Below are 23,452 nucleotides of genomic sequence, written 5' to 3' on the forward strand. Positions count from 1 at the left end.
TACATATTTCTGGTTTTGAGCTCTAGTTGTCTTCTCTTAGCTTTTATATGCGTTCTCCACGTTAGTTTTTCGACAAGGTGGAGTCCTAAATACTTCTTGTTTGATGGGTATGAGGGTGTTGTTGATACTAACTTGCGGGCAGACAGCTCTTCTTGTTGTAAATGTTATTTGGGAGGATTTTGCAGGATTTACTTTGATTTTCCATTGTTCCATCCAGTTTTGGAGTGAGTTGAGGTGTTCCTGCAGTTTTGGGGAGGCTGTATTTTAATCTTGGTCTAATGGCATTATTGCTGTGTCATCGGCGAATGTTGCCATTAGCGTATTGTCTGTTAGTGGGACGTCAGCTGTAAAGATTAGGCACAGAAAGGAGCCCAAGACGCTGCCTTGTGGAACTCCTGCTCTTATTGGATGGTATTCTGATAGTTCATCGTCGATTTTGACTTGATAGTAACGTTCGTTCAAGTACGATTTTATAGTAAGATATAATTGTGCGGATAGGTTCATTTTTAGTTTATACAGTAATCCTTTGTGCCATACTTTGTCAAAAGCCTGCTGAACGTCGAGGAAGACCGAGGTACATTCTTTCCTTCGATGGTTTCTTTGATTTTGTTGAAGATTTTGTGGCACTGTTGTTTTGTGGAGTGATTTGCTCGGAAGCCAAATTGGTGCGTAGGGATTATGTCATTAGCAGATGTTGTTTCTGCAAGTCCTTTAAGGATGAGTCGTTCGAATGCTTTGGATAGTGTGGGCAGTAGGCATCCCAGAAGACTGTGCCCATCACCTTCGCAGCTGATGGCACTGTCTTTGCCTTCTTTTTTGATGGGGAATGCAAATGGTGCCATTCCATACTCTGCCGTTTCGTTTCAGGCTCGAAATGGTGAAACCAGCTTTCGTCACCTCTCACAATACAGAGCAAAAAGCATCGCCTTCGTGTCGATATCTCTGCAGCACTTCTGAGGTGATGGCTTTTCGCTGACCTTTGTGGTCTTCGGTCAATAACCGCGGGACCCAACGAGCACAAACTTTCCTATAGCCCAAGCTTTCAATCATCTCCTATACTGCACTGTGCCCTATTCCAAAATTTCGGGCTACTGTGTCCGCAGTCACACGCCTGTCATCTTTAATGATATCATTCACTCTTTTCTTGTTGCGTTCAGTTGAGGCTGTTCGAGGACGACCGCTTCGAGGCTCATCTTCGATGCTGGTGTTCCATCTTTAAAATGTTTCACCCATCTTCGAACACTGCTTGCACCCATGCACACACTTCCATAAGCACGCTGAAGTCTCTGGTGAATTTTTGGAGCAGGGATTTCTGCTGTTCCCAGGTTGCATGCAAAAAAAGTTGCTCATGACTTTCGGTACGACGTACGTATATAAGGAGAAAGCTTGAACCCATTACTGAGCAAGTGACTGGGGAATATAGAGCCGGATTTTGGAAAGGTAGAACTACCACGGACCGTATACTTACCGTGAAACAGATATCCGGAAAATTTTAGTAACATCATGTGGACTTACGAGTATTTCAGATATACGTAGAATTCAGACAGGCCTATGACCATAATAACAGTGAAAAGTTACATGAAGCAATGTTCCATTTTCGTATAACAGTTGAAAATATTAGACCCTTAAGACTTAAAATGACAAGCACAGAAAGTCAGGCAAGTGTGCAGACGGAGTTAACAGATTAGTAGCGGCAGAACGAAGGTTAGAACGAGGATATGGCTTGGTTCCTTTGATACTTAATTTAGCTTTGAAATATGTATTAGGAAGACTAAGCATTGGACTTAGAGAGCCGTGATAGCGCAGTTGGTATAGCGACTGGCTACGGACTGGATGACCGAAGGGTCGCAGTTCGAGTCTCGGTAGGGTCAAGAATTGGCTCTTCTTCATGTCGTTCAGACCGGTTCTGGGAACCACCTAGCGTTCTCTCAAATGGGAACTGGGGGTTCTTTCCCCGGGGGTAAAGCGGCCGGGGCATGAAGATGAACACTCACCTCCAACCAGTGCCGAGGTCAAGAAAATGTGGATCTATATATCCACTCCCCCTTCCGCCTTCGTGATGTAATGCTTAATTAGTGAACCACAGGGACAACTTTATCTTTACCTTCAAGCACTGATCTGAAGGGGTCGATAGACTAAAAATCAACACAAGTTGTGGCTAATGAAGATGACATTTCTATTATCTCCTGGTCCTTGTCAGAGCAACTGAAACGTCAGTCAATTAGCCTTGTTAGCAAATAAATGGGCTTACAAATCAACACAGAAAAAATAACATTATTGGTTCAGATTCGTACAATAGTACAATATACAATTCTATACAATAGTACAATATAGTACAATTGTAATGGGGGAAAAAATATAGGTTGTTAACGACTTTGTATACCTGATGTCAAATCAAAGGACAAATACGGTGGGGGGGAATGAGATCCAAAGAAGAATTGGTCAAGCATTGCAACCCATCAAGGTACTAGAGGAATATATTTTTTTTCCTTGGCACTACAGCCCCAGTGGGCCTAGGCCTACCTCCATGAACTTCTCCGTTCACTTCGGTTTTTCTAGATCTTACACATTCGATAGGATCAGCTCGTCGAAGGCCTCTACCTGTACACAATCACAGAAAAACGCACACACACAAACTAAACATCCATGCCCTGAGTGGGATTCGAACCCACGATCACGGTTTCCAAGCGAGCGAAGACAGTACATGCCTTAGACCGCTCGGCTACCGTGACCGGCAGAGGAATATATAGTCAATCAAAAATAAAGTTTTCTAACGTTACGGTAAGTGGAAGCTTAGCTCTCACTGAAAAGTCAGAATCTGTTCTGGATGCAGTTAAAGAAATGTACTGAGAAGGACACTTGTCCCTTTGGAAGGAAACAGTATACTGAGAATTAGATCTAATAATGATTTATATGATCAATTTGAAGAAACAGGCATTCCAAATGTTACTGAATTAAAAAGAATGTAATAAACAGGTCAAATCCAGAGTACGGATGAGAAAAACATACTGAAAAGGATTCTGGAAGCAACATTGCTAGAAAGCGGCATATAGGCAAGCCAAGGAAATGATACGTTAATGCAGTGGAAGCAAAGAGTAGAGAGATTTTGAAAGTGAGAAACTGGGATAGAGAATCTCTGGACAGGAAAGTTAGAGGAGTCATTTAAAAGAGGCCAAGCTCGGCCTTGGCCTCACAGTGGAATCTCTGAAGGATCTCCCATTCTGGAAGGAAAGTAATTCAGTAGCCATTATTATTTGTATCTATTCTACAATCCGAAAGGTTGCGGGTTCGATTCCCGATGAGGCAGTTGAATTTTTCAATTTACCTAATCCTTCCAGCCTCACTATGGCCCAGGGGTCGACTCAAACTCTGAAACAAATGAGTACCCGGAATCTTCCTGAGGCGTAAAGGGCGGCCGACGCATAAGGCTGACAACCTCACCGTCACTTGTGAGTCTGTTATCGAGAAATGTGGGAGCCTCAACGTCTCACAAACCTATGGACTTCAACAGCTTTTTTTACGGGATACCTTTACATTTTTATTGTTATTTGTAATAAGCGACATACAGCAATTGATTTTTAACATACTTATTTATCGGTTGGCAAAAGTCCTGCAGTTCATTCAAAGTGTAGGATTAATAAGGGGTTAATTAAAGGGGAAGGACAACAAATCATTGTTGGTCGCGGTGCAGGGGCCGGATTGTGGCCTACACCTCATACATGCATACATACATACATACATACATCGGTTGGCAACAGAAAATATTGCATTCTCAAAGGATCAGATTTTCGGACGTAATCCGAAAAGGAACCTGTAGCCCGGAGCCCAAAGTGGGAGAGTGGTAACGCACCAGGCATTGATTCAGTGAAGTTGTCATTAAGATTTGAGGTCTTCACGGCGGTGACTATGAAGAAAGCCCTCTTCTGACAGTTAGCAGGTGCTCACGCTGGGTTCTCGCTTGCGGATTTTACTTCTTTTTTCTTCTACCCTGAAGATGGAGGCGATACTTTCCTCCGAAACGTCGGTTAATACAATATCTACACGACGCCACATCCCAGAAGACGACTTTCTTGATGTTATTAATTTTCCGAAAGGGGAGAAAGCAGCTTGTTCTGTAAAATATTGGGACGAGAACCGATACGTTACAAAGTGACACAGTTGAGATCTGAACCTTCTACTTGATACGTTTTCAGTGCGATACATGCAAAAAGATACGGGCGACAATATCTCAGGCTCCGCCTCGATTAGTTGTCGTCTTACGTTTTAGGCAAGTGCTGAATTGTTATGTGATAACAGATACACTGGGCAATGGCGCTTATTTCATGCATTTAGGCATCAGGCCTTCATCCGAAGCAGATCAGTACAATATTTGAGGTTTCTACAACGGTGATTTTGAAGAGTTCTACATTCCGGGATATAACACTGTGTAGTTCGTTGAAAATTAACTTAGGCTTCGGAGGAACTTATAGCCTTAATTTTCAGGGTCGAAGAATAAACGGAACAAGAAATCAGCAGGAAGCAGGCAGCAAGCTGGATTCATGTTAGATGTAGTTGTCTAGTCTGAAGGAAGTGACATGTTTCTCCAAAACCTCTGTCGATATTTAACGGACTAGACGGCTTTATATTCCATAACACAGAGCTCTTCAACTCAGTTCAGTGTAAACAGTAGGCTTATAGTAACTCTATGGAATAACAGTTGCAGTTCGTTTACTTGTAGTACATTATAATTAAGAATGTAAATCAACAACATTACTGAGGTTCCTGCATGGTGCGGTTACAGCTCTTCTGGGACAAGATGTCCTGTAGTCTGGTACAAATCCGCAATGGTGTTCGAGAAATGTACTGCCTCCATCTTCAGAGGCAAAACGTATATCGAGCAAGCAAATAGTAGAGACACTGCAGTACATTCCTACGAAACGTCGGTACACTTATACACGGCACCAAATCCAGGAAGGAAGTAATGTTCAAATTAGAAGACGAATAAATATTTTTCATTAAAAAAAATTGATCACGTTTACCATCTAAAGCATTATGATCAAGATAAAGGCCAATATAAAATAAGATATTCAGTTGCTTTTAGAGCTCTGAAATGTGGTTAAGGTATGAGCGCAGTTCTCCCTGTGTTTAGTTTATTAATCATGACCCAGTGAAGATATATGACGTAGTGGAGGAATAGCTCTAACAGCTTTAAATTCGGCACTTCGAATTCTATTGACGGATAGTTTATGTGAGATTGGTTAATTGAGACTTGTCTACAAATCTTTTGTGCCGAAAGTTCAGTTTCATATCAGCATTAACAAAATTATGTCAACAGAGATAATTCACATTTTAAACTAACTCTGATAATGAATCAACCTGACAAAATTAGGCCTGATACTCGTATTTTCATTGCTGAATGTATACGAGTAACATTTTTTTCCCCTTGGCACTCCAGCCCCAGTGGGCCTAGGCTTACCTCCATGAAACTTTCCGTTTCACTTTGGTTTACTAGATCTTAAACATTCGGTAGGGATCCTTGGGCGGGTGATCAGCTCGTCGCAAGGCCTCTACCTATACACAATCACAGAAAAACGCGCACACACAAACTAAACATCCATGCCCTGAGTGGACTTCGAACCCACGATCCCGGCTTCGGAGCGAGCGAAGACAGTACACACCTTAGACCGCTCGGCTACCGTGACCGGCATACGAGTAACATAGGAGTATTTAATTCAGATAATCGTCTCTAAATCTGGCTAATAGTAAAGTAAGTAAAGTAAAGCTATCCCTGTAACAGGTCGTGAAGGCCCCGTAGGGTTGTGAGATGTTGAGGTTCCCACATTTTCTAGACAGCCCATAGATGGCGGCAAGGTTGTCAGCCTTACGCGCCGTTCGCAAGAACGTCCAAGAATATTCCTGGTACGCGTTTCTGTTAGAGACTGAGTCGACCCCAGGACCATAGTGCGACTGGAAGGATTAGGTCAATTGAAAAAAATCCAATGACCTTATCAGGATTTGAACCCGCGACCTTCCGGCTTGTAACATAGTGCCTCAATCAACTACGCTACCAAATCTGGCTAATAGAAATGTTAATTTGAAATTACTTTCACAAAATACTTTGATGGTTTTCATTTTCGTTAACTTCTTTAACAAGCGTTCATAATCGTACCGCAGAAAGAGAATAAGCACTCAACTTGATGAGATAACACTAATCAATAATCGAAGGAATTATACGGTATCAGACAAGGACCAATGATATCATTTGTTTGAATTTAATTTAAGATTGGGTAGGAAAGAGGAAATCTCTAGTTTCGGTTTGGCTTCGGAACGAGTTCGCAGCACACAGATTCATAACAATATGTTGCGCTATGCGCACCTCAGTCACTTGATCCTCGGATTGCTTCTGTTGGCTACTTCCCTGGCACACGGTAAGCTTTCATTAGGGTCGTAACGACTAATCGATTGCTTCTTAATCGGTTATTATTTTTATTCAATTAATCACATCTAACGTTAGACTGTAGTCTTTAATTATAAACTTCATATTGCTAAGTTAGTTGTATACGTAAGCCGCGCCATAGCTCAAGCGGTTAGTCGCTGACTTCCCACCGCGGCGGCCCGGGTTCGATCCCGGGTCTGGTCAAGTGCGATTTATGGTGGACAAAGTGGCGCTGGGGCGAGTTTTCTCCGAGTACTTAGGTGTCCCCTGCCACTATTCATTGCACCAAATTCTCCATCAACATAATCACCCGGGGTGGGTACAATAGGCCAATCAGTGGCCGCCGTGCCGAGTGGACGCAGCTGAACTGCAACCCCCACTAAGCGAATTAAAAAAAATTAGTTGTATACGTATAATTTGTTTCTTGACTTTCGTAATGAAATTTAGAAAGTTGTCTCAGGAAACAAGTCTCCAGTTTTATGTTCGGAAGGTGCCTGTTTCGAATCTCGATCGGAACACCTGCTCTCCTACTAAGGCCTGTTGTTATCCTCTGTCCCTCCAGAGAAGTGACGCGAGAGAACCATGATTATTTCTACTTTATTTCTAGTTAATTATTCATGATCATCGAAGAATTTAACGCCACAGGCTATGAGTTACTGACACAATCGTTAAATAAACCGAAAATAATTTACGTGCAGACTATTTAATAGAACTTAATCAACTGCATAATCCAAGGATCACCAAGTGTATGTTCCCTTGCACCCTGCTGGCTCAGAAAAGTTTCCTTCCAGAACCTTCCAGAAAGATTTTAAGAATCTATAAATATACGTGTATCTTAATTGTTCGATGATGATCACGAAGAAGGCAGTAAATTTCTTTCTATGAGCTAAATCTCTGATCAGCTCTGAAGAGTTCTAATGTTTAGATCGCGTACAGATGTCACAATAATTAAGGGATTTTGGTGTACATGATAGATCATGAGGAGCTTCATAACTTGTACTGTTCTCTAAGTATAATTAGAATGATCAAGCCAAGGAGGATGAGGTTGGCAGGGCATATAGCACGAATCGCAGAGAAGAGGAATGCATATAGAATATTGGCGGGAAAGCCAGAAGGAAAAAGACCACTGGGAAGACCAAGATGTAGGTGGGTGGACAATATTAAAATGGATCTTAGACTGATAGGATGGGATGGTGTGGATTAGAATGATCTGGCTTATGATAGGGGTCAGTGGAGGGTTCATGTGAACACGGTAATGAACCTTCAGGTTCCATAAAATGCTTGAGTAGCTGCTGAATTGGCGGCTCCTCAAGAAGTACTCAGCTCCATGAGAAAGTAAGTAAGTACATGACCTACATGGTTACTTTTGTCATATAAAAATTTAACTTGACACAAGTAACCTGCATAGATTTTTTTATAGTCCCATTTTATTTGCAATCTCTACTAGTACATTCAGAAAATTGTTATGGTGTACTTTGACTTGAAGCCTCGTATGGTTCTTGGGGAAGTGCTTTCTATCTAGATCTTTAAACTGTAATTACTATGATTCTATTACAATAGAAATCTGGTGGGGAGATCTTTTGGCAGATGTCTTCGCAGTCGCCTGAAGTCCGGTGGCTCCGTAAGGCAGGCGGCTAGGTTGTTTGGGTGTGTTTTGAGGGAGCTGTATCCGTGAATTTGTTCTCTAACTGTTGGTATTTGGAGATCTCTTCGGATGACTATGTTCAATACGTACCAAGGTGCGACCACTATCATGCGCAAGGCTTTAGCTTGAAATCGTTCTAGAATTTCTATGTTTGAGTTGGAAGCTGTACCCCAAAGTTGTATTCCATAGGTCCAGATTGGTTTGAGGATTGTTTTGTATATAAGGAGTTTGTTGCTTGTAGAGAGTTTTGATTTACGTCCGAGTAACCAGTGCATTTTTGTGAGAGTAATTCCTAGTTGTTTCCATAACTACATAGATGAAATGCTAAATTGTCAAACACTAAATTAAGGAATGCATATAATTACTACAGAAGCTTGGATAGAGCAGTTGGTACAGCGACTGGCTACGGGCTAAACGTCTGAGAGGTCCTGGTAGGGTCAGGAATTTTCGCTTCTCAATGTCGTTCAGACGGGCTCTGCGGTCCCCCCACCTCCTATACATTAGGTACTGTGAGCTCTTTCCCGAGAGTAAAGCGGTCGGAGCGTGAAGCTCACCGCTCACCTCCAGCTAGTGCACATAAGTCTTCATGGCATAGTGCTTAATTAGTTAAGCACGGGACAAATTTAGCTTACCGTTGCCTTTACATAATTACTGTGTGGGATTAAACAATTCTCAGTACCTCCTGTAAGAGCATGAGAAATGAAGGAACGGGAATGTATAGCTTATGTATACCCGTCACTCTTTAGGAGCTATAAGAACTATCTTATAAAGAATACTAAATTTCTACTCGGTTCTTTAAAAGAATAAGAGGATATTAGAAATGTATAGACAGTAACTACGGCCGTGTAATGAGTAATAAATTTTCAGCACATTCTGTAAAATAGGTAAAAGGCAAGGTAAGGTTATCTTATACTCAGTTACTTAAACAATATGCCATGGATATGGAGGAGTGGAATTATAGCCCCGTCATTCTTGATCCAGCTACTAGGCTAGTGGGTAGCTTCACGCCCCGGCCGCTTAACTCCCGGGAAATTTGTTCCCCTATAGCCAATGAGTAGGAGGGTGGGTGGGCCCCAGAACCGATTTCGACGCTATGGAGAAGAGAAAATTCTAAACCCCACCGGTACTCAAACACCGGGCGTCCAGCCCGTAGACCGTTGCTATCTCCGCTCTGAACATTGTATAAAAGCCCCTTAAGGTGCGGCCACACAGAGCGTTACACTATGTTCGCTACCTACGCTACGTTCTCTGTGTACGCTATGTTCACTACACCGCGCGGCCATACAGAAAGCTATGTTTGGTACGAAACTGCTCAGTTTTGAATGAGATGTTGGCCGATAGTGTGCCCCGGGGGGGGGGGCAACGATGATTCCGACGATGAGATTTGCTGTTACTTTCCTTGTGTAAACGCAAAAGAAAGTTGGTGCATGGCGTGAACTTAAGAAGAACAAAGTTTGGTGAATTTCATGATCTGATAAAGCAGTTACGTGAAGATGAAGTTAAATTTAAAGAATATTTCCGAATGAATGGGGTTGATGAAAATATTTTAAGTTCTTATAGATAAAAGAACAATATTTGTACATTACCTGGTGTATTCAGTTCTCCAGAAATCATGTCCCAGGCATTATCCCGCATGTTCTGGTTCCGATATTCTTCTAACCCTTTGTTCCACAATCATGGATACTTCCTTACTCCTTCAATTAATTCCTCCAGTGTCATTTTCATCTAAGCGAATACTGCGCTGAATGATACGTAACACGTGTTGTAATCAGAGTGGGAAATTACTGAGGCGTGCAGCTGACACCTGGAAGCGGGCCCAGTGCGCGTACCCGTCCAGCGCGACGTTTTAAAAATATAGTCGAGAATCAAACACTCTGCGACGCAGCTAGCATAGCGAACATAGCGTACGTGGCGTACGGAAGTCTGTGTGGCCAGTCACATTGGCAATAAAGGAAGATAGTTTTCTGTTCGTATAGCGAACATAGCGTACGTAGCGCTCTGTGTGGCCGCACCTTTAGAGAGTTAAAATATTAAGCAGGTTACGAGAAGTAAGAGCAACACGAAGTTACTGAATTAGTGAACACAGGATTGTTGTGTTCGTCTGAAGGTGTTTACTCAGTCGTTGCCTAGCAACGGGGGTTTCTGGTTCCATAGCTTTATTTCTTTTATTGCTAGCGGGATGGGACCAAGTCCCTCGTACTGCGGCCACTTCTGGCCTATTGTACCAGCCCCAGATGATAGGCGAAGGTGATTGTGGAGCAATTGGTGGAATGAAGATTGGCAGGGTAAACCGAAGTACTCGGAGAAAACCTGCCCAGCGCCACTTTGTCCACCACAAATCCCATTTGACCAGACCCGGAATCGAACCCAGGCCGCCGCAGTGGGAAGCCAGCGACTAACCGCTTGAGCTATGACGCGGCCTGGTTCCATAGCTTAGTGCTTTGAGCAAATCCGCCAAATATCAGTTCTCAAACACACTCCCTGGCAGCACTGATAACACACCACACTGGCACACGCGTTACTCTCTGATGAAGAATTAACCAGTTTTCAGCAGACTCGAAACGATCATGAAAATTTACTGAACTGGCACCTATAATATACTACTCTATAAAAATTAAAATTTACCATGTTTTGGGCAGATATTTTTAGCAGCCATTTACGATCTTGACGTGAATGTGTTATTGTTCACTATTTCACCGTACGCGACATCACTATTCCCGTCCAGCAACTTGTCACTGACAGCTCAGAACTAACTTCTTGAGTCACAGTACGCGCTGTTTTACGAATGTACATACGTTCGCACTTGGCCCGGTTCTGCCTCACAATCAGACTCAAGTCGACTAACTTTTCTTTGCCTTGCGACCAGGACATCACGTAAATTGTATTTCTAGAAAGGTTCGGTGCTCACGCGAGGGGGCCGGAGTTCCGATGTTTCTTGAAGCGATGAAGAGACGGCGTTCTCGAACATTCGATGAACGAAAGGCTTGGGCATACTGGCATGTGATCCACCTACATCCCTTCGCAGTCAGGCCGTACGGGAAAAGGATAATTAGCTTTCAGCATACTTTCTATAAAACAGTGATAATTTACTGGACTTGCACTCATAATTTACCATTTTTCAGCATTCGTTATAGAAAAAATGAAATATTACTGAACCGGAAGAAAAAGAACAAGACTTCAGTATACTGCAGTAGAGTGATGTTAAGTTACTGAACATGTGTCTGCATTATTCTGTACAGCAGTGTTTCTGGGCCATTTCTAGCGGAAGTACACCTTGGTCTCAGAATAAAATTTCACATACCCATTTTCAGTGTCTGGTTAACTCTTACTCCAAACAAAATGTTAAATCGTATTTTAATGATAAATGATACAAGCTCCGTCCCAAGTGCAAACAATATATATTATATGTCTTTGATCTTGTTCTTTCTACACTACATGTTTCGGCCTCTATCGGTCATCATCAGGTGTATACTCTTAACGTTGCTGCCACACTGAACCCAGTCTAAAATTTAACATTTAAAAACACAATGTCACTTTCTTCGTATTATCAACATCTACCTCGTTGATATGTGTCTGGTATGTAGATTATATTGCACACGTCAAATTTGATATTCCTATAGTAGCACTATAAAATCTTTAGTTATGATGTTTTTAAGATCCTTTAAAATTTTCTCTGAATTTTAAATTTAAAATTTAAAATTGTTAGGGTTACTCGCCCTATGTCTAAAGTGCTGGAGCGGCTAGTTCTTGTTTCCACACTGTACAGGTGTTATTCTATGTAGTCTTCCTGTGTGGGTGCCGCTGCTTGTGTTTACTACGTGTCATAATATCGTATAAATATAATATCGTATTTTAAGTATGAAAAGATCCGGGGACATATTCATTTTAAACATGTTGTGACATGACGGTTGAAAGCCGGAATAGGGGAACTTATATATATGGCCATTGCTAGACAACGGCACCGTAAAAATATTTGCACGGCAAATAATATATACGCAAACAAGAGAGATAGTGTTGGAAGCAGTGCTTCCTATGTGGTCAAAGCCAAGGCATTAGTCAGCCCGAGATCGGAGTTAGCGGTTAGCATTCAAACTTGAGTTTTTTGTTAATAATCGCTACCTAGCAACATCTATAGAACAAATAGAATACATTATGTGTGCTGTAGTTATAGTGATTTATGGAATGTGTAAATCAGCAAGATTGTTATAACCATTTGCAGTTGCTGGTTATGAGTGCTCAGTAAATCCAGTTCTCAAATCAAACGCCGTGTCTACTTACGAACACATAAGAAAAAGGCAAAGCTATCCCTGTAAGAGGCAGTGGGGGCTCATAAGGTTGTGAGACATCGAGGCTCTCATATATTTTCTAGACAATCGGCTCACAGATGGCGGTGAAGTTGTCAGCTTTACGCGCCGGCCGCGTTTACCCCCCAGGAAGATTTCTGATACTCATTACTGCTAGAAGCTGAGTCAACCCCAGGGCCATAGTGCGGCTGGAAGAATACGGTCAATTGAAAAATTCAGTGACCTCATCAGGAATCGAATCCGCGACATTCCAGTTTGCAGCATATTGCCTCAACCAACTACGCTACCGCATGCCCCAGTCTCCGAACACGTGGCTAATTTATTTATTCCATGGACAGATACAGAGGTACAAAATAAAATAACCCATACTTTTTCTGTAGATCCTTTCAGTGTGTGTATGGAATGAATGCCTTACTGTATCTCTCGCGTACACCAGGATGAAGCTACAGGTACCTCCGGTTTAAACTCGCTGATGCAGAGAATTAAACAGATTTCAGTGCGCTTTGTTTTATAACAATGCGAATAACGAACTATAGCGTCTTCACTACTAACTAAAGAAAAACGTGATCTTGTTACAGTTCAAGGAGCGGCGACTCCCATTTTCACGAGGGGTGGATTGCAACTTTTCCAAAGCCGAACACGAGCAACAGACTGTCAACTGATTCTACCAGACGGGACGAACTGCACGTATCAACCTGGCACAACACCTGCGCCCCCCCACAAGGAATGCAGTTTTCCAAACGATATGGGCATGCGTAATTACTGCCTTTTTCAAGTGTCTGTCACAAGTAAACACTTGAGTGGTATTTACAGTTTATCTTATACGAACAGCTCTGGAGACTTCCAAGAAGATATATATAATCTTTATCTCCTTGGAGGTAAGAAAGGATTATTTCAACATAGTTATATATTTTTTTCAGATCAGGTTATGAAATAAGAGTCTTGATTATCAATGAAAATTTTGGGGGGAAAATTGTCACTAAATAACTGTGTTACTTCCAGTGTGTGTTTGATAAGGTGTCAGATTGAAAGTTATGTGTTGTGACAATTTTTTTCTGGAAAGAATTGATATATTAACTGAAGTTCAATTGCAAAAATTTGTCGTGAACAAAGGTAATTTTTAAGGAAATATTTATCTTGTAACATATTTTATATAAGTATCTTTTGTGTCATACGAACTCTGGAATACGTCGAAACGTGTCACAGTCACTGGTTCAGAACCAACGATTTCATCAATGGCACTACTTGAAATCTCACCCTCTTCCCCCGCTTCCAAATCATAGCGCCGATCTTCTGCTTATCATCCGTAGAAACACATCTTACCCAGAAAATATAGTGTCTTATTTCCCTGACTGCACCACAGCCTGAGAGCGCCCTATTCCCATTTAAACCAGACGCTCTGGTTAAAGTCATAAATTTCATCAACTTTATTTAAAGCATGTATAATATCAGATCGTCCAGAAGGAAAGAGACCAATGGGAAGACCAAGGCATAGGTGGGTGGACAATATTAAAGTGGACATTAGAGGGATAGGATGGGATGGTATGGATTTGATTGATCTAGCTCAGGATAGGGACCAGTGGAAGGCTCTTGTGAACATGGTACTGAATTTTCGGGCTCCATAAATTGCTGGGAAATTCTTGAGTAGCTGCAGAATTGGCGGCTCCCCAAGAAGGGCTCAGCTCCTAAGTAGTTAGTTAGTTAGTTAGTTAGTTATTGGAGAGGGTGGGTTTCCCCATGCACTGAGACCTGTATTGGTCCATTGTGCTTCCCTCTGATTTCTACCAGTCTCTATATCCTACGGGTACTGGTGCTTACCATTAGTCCCGCCCAGCCAGCGAGACCGGCTCTACTAGCTGAGAGGTATCTATAATGCTTCCCCCATTTACCAGAGGTATTAGAGACTGCTGTTGGGCGGGAAACGGCCGTTAATTTGGCTCAGTGACCTCATTTGGAGATATGAGGTTCTTTTACGTGCCGTAGAGCTACGACACGGGACCCACGGCTTAAAGTCCCTCCCGGAGGACTTGTTCCCTAAATTTTTCCGCCCTTAAAAATTCGACGACCTCCGCCGGGTATTTGAACCCGCGTACTACGAGTCATGAGGTGGGAGCGTTGCCTCTAGACTACGGAGGCCGCTAGCTTCATAAGTAAGTTAGTAAGTAATAATATCAGATCTTGCCTAACATCATTAGTTCAGGTTTTAATTATCCTGAACCATTTTTAATTCCGTAGAACTGCTAATTATAAACTACTTGCTTGTCTCCATGTTCCATGTGTTAAAGTAGACAAAATACTATGTGAGAAATCGATTGCTATTATTACTTTGAAATGTATGATTATGCGAGTTATTTTTATGACGGAAACATTCTTATCCTACAGGTGGCGTTCCTATTTCTGCATTAAGGGTCATAGAAAATGAAAATATTTATCTACGAATTGAATATTCTGTTCCGGGTACTATGAACTGTGACGTAATTTATCCGAATGGCACGACAGAGGAACTCATTTCCAGTTCCTCGCAGTCCTCACCAAATCACTGGGGGAGAAAAGGTAAATTTTCGTAAGTTCTCTACTTAACTGACATTTAAGTAAAAGTAAAGCCTAGTATTAGTGAATTTCTGAGTGAAAAGTTAATCCAAATACAATTTTTATTTCAAGATTATCGCACTATGCTTAACTAATTAAGCACTATGCCATGAAGGCGTATGTGTGAGTGGATGTATAGATCCACGTTTTCTTGACCTCGGCATTGGCTTGAGGTATTGCATTATGGAAAAGGAATTTATAAATCTTACCGAGATTAGAAGAACAATTATATTGTCACGTGTTGGGTATGTCACACGACAAATAACTTTACGTGTGTCTCGGATTTAGCGAATCTTTATTGAACATTCACTCTTACACACCGTACAATTATTATCACTTGTAATATCACTTGGCTTCTGGCCCAGTACTCTAATGCAACGTCTCAACTATCATTGTCCGTGGTTGGATCTCAACTGTCTCTGGCGGCGGCTATCCCAAGATTGTCTCGTTCTCGTCGTAAGCTCTGCTTATATAGGAGTCATGCGGACCGGATACCGGACACCGTTCCTCACGGTTCCGTTACCGCTGTTCAGACAGTCCATTGTTACGGGAACGCTTCTTATAGAATACACCGGTAACGTGTTTCGTCTCATCCCTTGTTACTCAACGACAATTCATTGCTACGTTTTGTCACTGCGGGAACTCCACAGTTTCCACGTATTTGTTGTCGCGGAAGTGTCCGGTCCGATTGTAGCGGTTGTCGCGGTGATGGACGTAAAATAACACGTCACAATATTATTTTTATAAATATATTACGATTTTGTCGAGCATTCTGTTGACTAGATATTAGCATACACTTAGCCTTCTTTATGTCTTTTTCTAGAGCAACCACCTTCTTAGGGAACTAGAGCTTCTGATGTTTTCTTTATGGTATTTATTTTATCTCTCAATGAATTAATATCATCAGCACAGACAATAAATTCTTATGTCCCATTCAATTTCAGTCCTGCCTGATCTTTTTGGACCTTCCTACTGGTGAATTCTAAAGCAAAGTTTAAAAGCAATGACATTAAAGCAGCTTCTTTTTTCAGACCATTTCAAAAGGAAACATGTTAGTCAAATGTATACCAGTATGGACTTCGTTAAAATAATAGATTCTTTGAAACTATAGCGATGTTAAATACAAGGGAATAAGAGTAACAAATCAAGATTCCATTAATGAGGAAATTAGACCAAATGAAATCCTATTAATATTAGCTACCACTGAGATGAGAATCTGTTGTCTTCTCTCTTGCTGTGTAAACACGTAAAAATAAAATATACAGAGCTATGATGTGCCTCTAAATTTGTATTTCTGTGAAACTTGTTCTGTCACATTAAGGAAAGAAGAGAGACTGAGAGTGTTTGAGAGTAGGTTACGAAGGAGAATGTTTGATTCTAGGGATGATGAAGTAATAGGAGGCTCGAAAAGTTTACATAACAATGAGCTTAATAATTTGTATTCCCCGTCAAATATCATTAGAATTATCCAGTAAATTAGGATGAGATTGGCAGGGAATGCAGCATGTATGACAAGGATGAGGAGTGGATACAGGTTACTTGTAGGAAAACACGGAGAAAATAATCAACTTGGAAGGCCTAGACATGCACGGGAGGATAATCTTAAAATGGATATTAGAGAAACAGGATGGAAGGCGTGGACTGAATTTATTTTGCTCGGAGAGGCCAGTGTCGGGCTCTTGTGAACATTTCAATGAATAAACTTGAAAGGATTCTGACGATGGTGTATGCTGTACAGAACTATTAAGCTTATTTTGGACTCTATCCATCGTCTGGTATGTATAAGACAAAAAACCACAACGTTTCGGAGACTGGATCTGTCTCCATCCTCAGGTGGATGGAGCAGATCCATTCTCCGAAACTGTGGTTTTTTGTCTTATATATACCAGACGATGGATAGAGTCCAAAATAAACCTTATAGTTCTGTACTTCAGTGAATATTCGCGTTCCATAAATTGCTGGAAATTTTAAAATAAGTTGTAAGTAACATTGTAAGAATTTCTTGTCTACATTCTTATGTTGATTGCATTAACTACTACCTATATCAGTAAATTTTAACATAATATTAGTTTTAATTTCTTATAAGAAATGTTTGACTAAGATGGTTTAAATCCTTTATTTTTCTATATGTATTATCCGTAAAGTTTCCTTTAATACCGTACGTCCCCTGCAGATGGCCAGGCAAGACGGAAGCATATCGGGGTTTCTAGCAACATGTAATGAACATATATAATGAACTACATGTATTTAGATGGCAATTTACCTCTTATTTTAACCCGGATAATATATCGGAAAATGAATCCTTAAAAATATGCTGTGAATTTCTTGGATGACTGAGTAACTGTTGGCTTCTCAGGCAGTTAATGGAGTTAATTAGTTAATGTGTTAATTGGTTAGTCACTTAGTTAATATAAATTATAATACTTTATACTGATTGAATATATAAATTCATTTTATGACGCATTTTCAATTTCACAAATTAACACAAAATGAAGATTTTATCATCCTGATAGTATTAAATAAGGCGTATGGATTTTGAAGCTCTTCATTAGACCGCGCAATTATTTTTACTTTGTCCTTCTTGTGTCTAAATGTACGTCTCAGTACTTTCTTCTCAAACAGCCATATCATGTGTTCCTCCCTCAGGTGAGAGACGAATTTTTACATACATTCGAAATGCTGAATGAATTTGTATATCTGTACAGGCAGTTCCTATGAAGAGCTGTGTCCCAGAAGGAGGAAATTTTGTAGTTCTGCATATTTTAATTTCGTTGATTGATGCAAATTTTATTTCCAGATGAATGTGGGGTTAAAATTGATGGTGTGTCCCAACAACATAGTGGCCTTTGGAAACTTTTAATCTCCAGCGATGAAGCATATATATACGACGAATTTAGTGTATATGTCACACGTAAGTATCCTTATATGTAAAGTGTATATACGGGTTATATACTTCGCAGATTGATATGTTAGTATTAATACTGATATAACATTAAAAAAGTACTCAAGTGACAAGACCTCAGTAATGAGATATTCAGAAAGTTCTAAAAAAAAAAATTCGACAAACACGGCGGCAGTGTACTGCGCAGCCGTAACTAAATTTACCTTACCGCTGAAGAATGCAGACTGGAAGCAGGCGATTACCCCCTAGACCTCATGACCTTTAGCACCCTAAGATAATTTAGGAACCCAAGACTGCGAATTACTTTCGCCTCACTACTGACGTGATAATAATTACCACTGTTCTGCCATTTTGTTATTTCGTAACATTTTTACTGTATTTCATATTTCATACTAGCAGAAGGAGGAATATTCGTCGTTCGCCTGGGATATGGTTGCTTTCCTTATCGGCATAAAAATATATATAGTAGCTTCAAACTTTAAAGAATTAATAGCACTCACATACTGAATCCATTGTTAATTAGTAATATTTGGTTAGTTAATAAGAATAGAAAACGATTTCTTGTTTCTGATATTGGGAGTACACCGAGTTATCTGTTATCACACATTTTTTAAAAACACTACAGTCATCAGCTTCAGTAAGCGGCTCTTCAATCAGTAACACAAGGCACAATGATTACGGCATATACGCTCGTGTTCTGGGCACAGAGAGACTGTATATATAAACTGAATAAACCGTGGCTATAGCCCGTAAGGGAACTATACAGACCGAGCGACCGTCGCTTGTCGGCGAAGTTAGTACCAACTTTAGCGGATAGAGGGTGTCGCAACGAATCCCCACGGCCGTTAATCTCCGTTTTCTAGACCGAAGCCGCTACTTTTCCACTCAAGTACGTCCTCAGTTATTCTCACAAGGCTGAATGGACCCCGTTTAAGACCCTCTCAGAAAATCTGGTAGCGCCGGAAATCGAACCCGGGACTTCTGAATCTGTAGCCTGGAACTGACCACTAGACCACAGATGCATATAATGACGGAAATGGCAAAATTGTTTCATCTGAAGAAACAAATACAACACAATGTCGAACTTCAAAGAATACATTTAGAATTCATCCAAAGGGAAATGCTTGCATTACTTACTTACTTACTTACTTACTCATGGAGCTGAGCCCTTCTTGAGCAGCCGCCAATTCTGCAGCTACCAAAGAATTTCCCAGCATTTTATGGAACCCGAAGTTTCATTACTGTGTTAACAAGAGCCCTCCACTGGTCCCTATTCTGATCCAGATCAATCCAATCCATACCATCCCATCCTATCTCTCTAATAACCATTTTAATATTGTCCACCCACCTACACCTTGGTCTTCCTAGTGATCTTTTTCCTTCTGGCTTTTCCACCAATATTCTACATGCATTCCCTGTCTCCCCCATTCGTGCTACATGCCCTGCCCACCTCACCCTCCTTGATTTGATCATTCTAATTACACTTGGAGAAGAAAACAAGTTATGAAGCTCCTCATTACGCAGTTTTCTCCAACCTCCTGTACTTCATCTCTCTTTAGTCCAAATATTCACCTCAACACCCTGTTCTCAAACACCCTCAGTCTATGTTCCTCCCTTAATGTCAGACACCAAGTTTGACACCCATACAGAACCACAGGCAAAATTATAATTTTGTATATTCTAATGTTTATGTTTTTGGACAGCAGACGAGAAGACAAAAGGTTCTGGACTGAATGGTAGCAAGCATTACCTGAGTTCAGTCGCCTCTTAATTGCATTATATAATAAAAATATGTAAGCAAATGGAGTCTACAACCTGCTTCTTGCATGGAAAAGAATGGTGGCGACGGAAAAGGAAGTGCTTGCGTCACAGTATTTAAGCATAAAAATCAGAAGGAATTAAAGTACAAATGCAATAAAATTAAATGTTTTTCATAAAAATATTTAAGCATAAATATAACAAAAATTAATATTTATTCTTTAATTAAAAGATTAGAACTAGGACTCAAACCGAATCCATACATCTACAAGTATAAACCAGTTTTCTTTGGGAGGCTCAAATATCGTACATGCTTGAAATAGTATACAGCAAATTTCATAATACAGTATGTTTGGATGTTCTCTCTTTTCCTTGCTATAGGATAAAACGAAATCAACAGAATTCTGACAGAAAAGTGAAATGCATCTTGTTAGATATTGGCAAAGCATGGGTTCTCTGTCACTTCAAAATGTTCCTCACTGTTAAATAGCGGATGCTATCAAATGAGAAACCATGGATGCCTCGTAATTAAATAGGTGGTCTAATAATTTTGAACATCCTTAATAGAACCATGGCTTATGCTCTTTCAGTTCACAATAATCTAGACTCTCTTTGGCAAAAATTTTTATATTCTCTCTAATAGTTTCCCAAGCTCTATTAATATCAACTTCAGTGTCTAAGTTTTCCAAAGCTGATAATCTACTAATATTTGAGATTTTAATAAGATACTACTCATTACCCTCTACCTCATTTAATTTCTTGATGTTGAACCTCTCCACATGAACTCCGTGCATTTTTTATTTACTCAATGCCAGTCTTTCCCTAACTTATGCCACCACCAATTAGTTGTCAGCATCACAATCTACTGCCCTGAACACTCGGATATCAAGTATACTTGAATGCTGTCTCCTATCTATAAAAATATGGTCAATATGGTTGTGCATCTTTGCCCATGCCCAACACCCAACCTCGAGAACTACTCCTCGTTGGTTGTCCGCGACTTCTTATTCCATATATTTGCAGCTACACTCCATATCTGGAGGCCATCTCCTCCATCCTCAATCTGAGGACGCGTCATGCCGTGGTGACAGGGCACCCACCCAACATGGGAGCACTAGCCGCTCTTTTGTTAAATTTGTTCATAGTTTTCTTGCATTACACGACTAATTCAACGTTACCATAGTTAAAAAAATTCATGATGTGTACTTGTACATGCATTCATATATACTCGTACATCGATGCACATGTACATGTCCATTCACTTGCCTTCACTGTTATTTATAAGTGCATTACCCAGTTCATACATTCTATAACTGTTCCCTTTGAAGTGATTATAATTTAATTTTCACTTAAAGGTTCGAATGCACTAATATGTGTACTTTGGCCACGATGCATATACCTTCCAGTGTACCGATACGTGAACTTCGGCCGTAAGAGTTTAGCAGCGACTTCAAATGAAACTACACGTTTCATAAAACAATAAATTAACACAGCATCACTGTGTCTATTTCAGCACTGAGCAGTATCAACACCAGACCCAGACCTCCGATAGAATGGCCTTTCGGCGGGCCAGGGAGTGTGTCCATGTCACATGCAAACAGTAAATACTGCGAACTTTGGAATCCAAGGAAAGAGTTGGTCCAGCACACGCTGTCTGGTTGCAATTATGTACAATCTATTGTTACGGATGCTGATAACGGCAACTGGACCTTCGTTTTTGGAGTGAATGGAAAGTTCTCTGAGGAGTCATTTACACAAGAAATCAAAGTTATAAAAGGTAAGGAAAATTATTTATTATTAGAGAGTCCAGAAAGTAAACTGTAGTAAATAGAGAACAGTGCGACATGAGGCTACAGAGTCCCAGCAAATAAAGTAAAACAGGAAGCAAGCTAAAAAGAAAGAAAGAAAGAAAGAAAGAAAGAAAAAAAATAGAAAGGAAAATATCGCGTGTCCTCCTACTATAACATACTCAGTTCTCTTATATCCGAATATTTTCCTCTTTATTACATATTCTAATGCTTGTGGCTCGTGTCATTCTATCAAAATGACCTATCACACTGTTACAAGAAATAAATTAATTTCTGATCGTTTAAAAATTAGGTGTAATGACAGGCTTTACAGAGAATATAGAGCAGGCACATGTGTTCATATGACAACACTGAAATGACTGCTTCCAGACTTCTGACACTTACATGTGCTTCTAATTTTCTTGACAATGTTGACTTACGTGTAAACACTGCACGAGACATAAACCTTGCATCTTATGGATATCTATGTATAATATTCTTCAGTTTCTGCAGCCTATTGTGTATTTGTAAAAATATTTTAGTAAATTTCCACACGATAACTGACTGATAAATGTATTGTCAAGTGTTAGTGACTACACACAGGCTTTGGGTTGATAATTGTATTTCTTGAACACTGGTAACCACAAGTATAAGTCTCCTTATTTTACACACACTGCAGATCATTGCAAATAAATAAAACATATGTAAAACCTTCTGTTTGTTCACTTGCCGTTGCTAGATAGCATCTGCTAACACCAGAACTCAAAACTGAGTGGACTGTCTGTCTGGTAAATTGCTGCTGTCCCTCGCCATCACTATGATTCGTTGTTCCGAGTCATAAGGGACTCATAACCATGTCTTACCGGATTGCTAATTCTGGTCCTCGCTGTATAGCCTTGGCAAGGATCAAATAGAAAACGCCACTTCCATCAGTTCGCATGTTGTTTCGTGTTTGTTTGTTTGTTGCTGCACAAACGTGTTTACCACGCAGTTGCCTAGCAACAGCCACATTTTCTTCTTCTACTATTCCGGATTTCAACCATCATGTCACAATATCAATATTATTAATTTCTAGACCACGACATTATAAAAGTGTATTGCTGTAATTTATGTACGATTTGATGATAACAGTGAACCAGTCTTGAAATAAATAATCGAAACTAACCCAATTTCCCATAGTAATATTTGTATAACAGAATATAGTACATAGTATAGAATAGAATAGAACAGAACACTTAGCTGAGACAATTTTACTGTTACCTTATACTATACACCGCTAAACATTTGTTTTGTAAGTTTCTTTCCACTTCTACAATTTTTCATAGTAGAATAGGAACAAGATAGAAGACCTGCCACACCTCTCTGGGACAGTCATAACTGTTACTCATATAAAGGGAATGTCATATATATAGTATGTAATTACAGTCAAAATCATAAAAGAAAACATTTAAGATCATGAATCAGACAAAATCAAAATCCAAGTGGCTTAAAATTCAGTGTAGGTACATTACACCAAGTATAATAAAAATTTGTCTCATATTTTGGATTCTCTTACAGATAAACAGACGAATATGGCAAAACCAATATCTCTTCTTCTATGTATACACGTATGTTTCTTAAAATGAACCTAGGAAGCAAACACAATTTCTAATCCATGTTACATCACCTTTGCCACAGAGCTCTTCAAAGTGAATGCTACCGAGTCAGAGAGGTTCCCAGGTGGATTGGACCTGCTGTGTAGTGTGTCCCCAGGAGAAATATCAGACTGCCGTTTTACTCGACCAGATGGTAAAGTGTTTCTTTCGGCTGAAGGCCTGGGGAACGCTGACTACAGCTACTTCGGTGATGGCTTCCGTAATGGGGACTGTGGCCTGACAATTCATCAGCTGAAAGAAGCAGACAAAGGATGGTGGAATTGCTTAGTAAAAACTGGGGCAAAAACAAAATCTGGTTTCCTTAACGTCTTAGCTACTGAAGGTAAGTGCATCTGCACTCCAAATACTGCTTAGGGTCATTTCTTTGTAGGTAATTTAGTGACACATCATCATCATC

At 40.3% G+C, this 23,452-nt stretch overlaps 1 protein-coding gene across 3 annotated transcripts in view; it reads left to right on the forward strand.

The window, feature by feature from the left end:
* Positions 1-6,305: 6,305 nt before the first annotated feature.
* Positions 6,306-23,452, forward strand: part of LOC111873065 — a 38,235-nt gene continuing 21,088 nt past the window's right edge. For all 3 annotated transcript variants that reach the window (XM_023867448.2, XM_023867449.2, XM_033754948.1), the window contains exons 1-6: positions 6,306-6,407; positions 12,943-13,242; positions 14,747-14,917; positions 17,751-17,864; positions 21,127-21,390; positions 23,078-23,377. In XM_023867448.2, the coding sequence (XP_023723216.1) occupies positions 6,338-6,407; positions 12,943-13,242; positions 14,747-14,917; positions 17,751-17,864; positions 21,127-21,390; positions 23,078-23,377 (1,219 nt within the window). In that variant the 5' untranslated portion in view covers positions 6,306-6,337. The remainder of the gene's footprint in view (positions 6,408-12,942; positions 13,243-14,746; positions 14,918-17,750; positions 17,865-21,126; positions 21,391-23,077; positions 23,378-23,452) is intronic.

The sequence above is a fragment of the Cryptotermes secundus genome, unplaced genomic scaffold (assembly GCF_002891405.2).
Source record: "Cryptotermes secundus unplaced genomic scaffold, Csec_1.0 scaffold120, whole genome shotgun sequence".
Lineage (NCBI taxonomy): Eukaryota > Metazoa > Arthropoda > Insecta > Blattodea > Kalotermitidae > Cryptotermes > Cryptotermes secundus.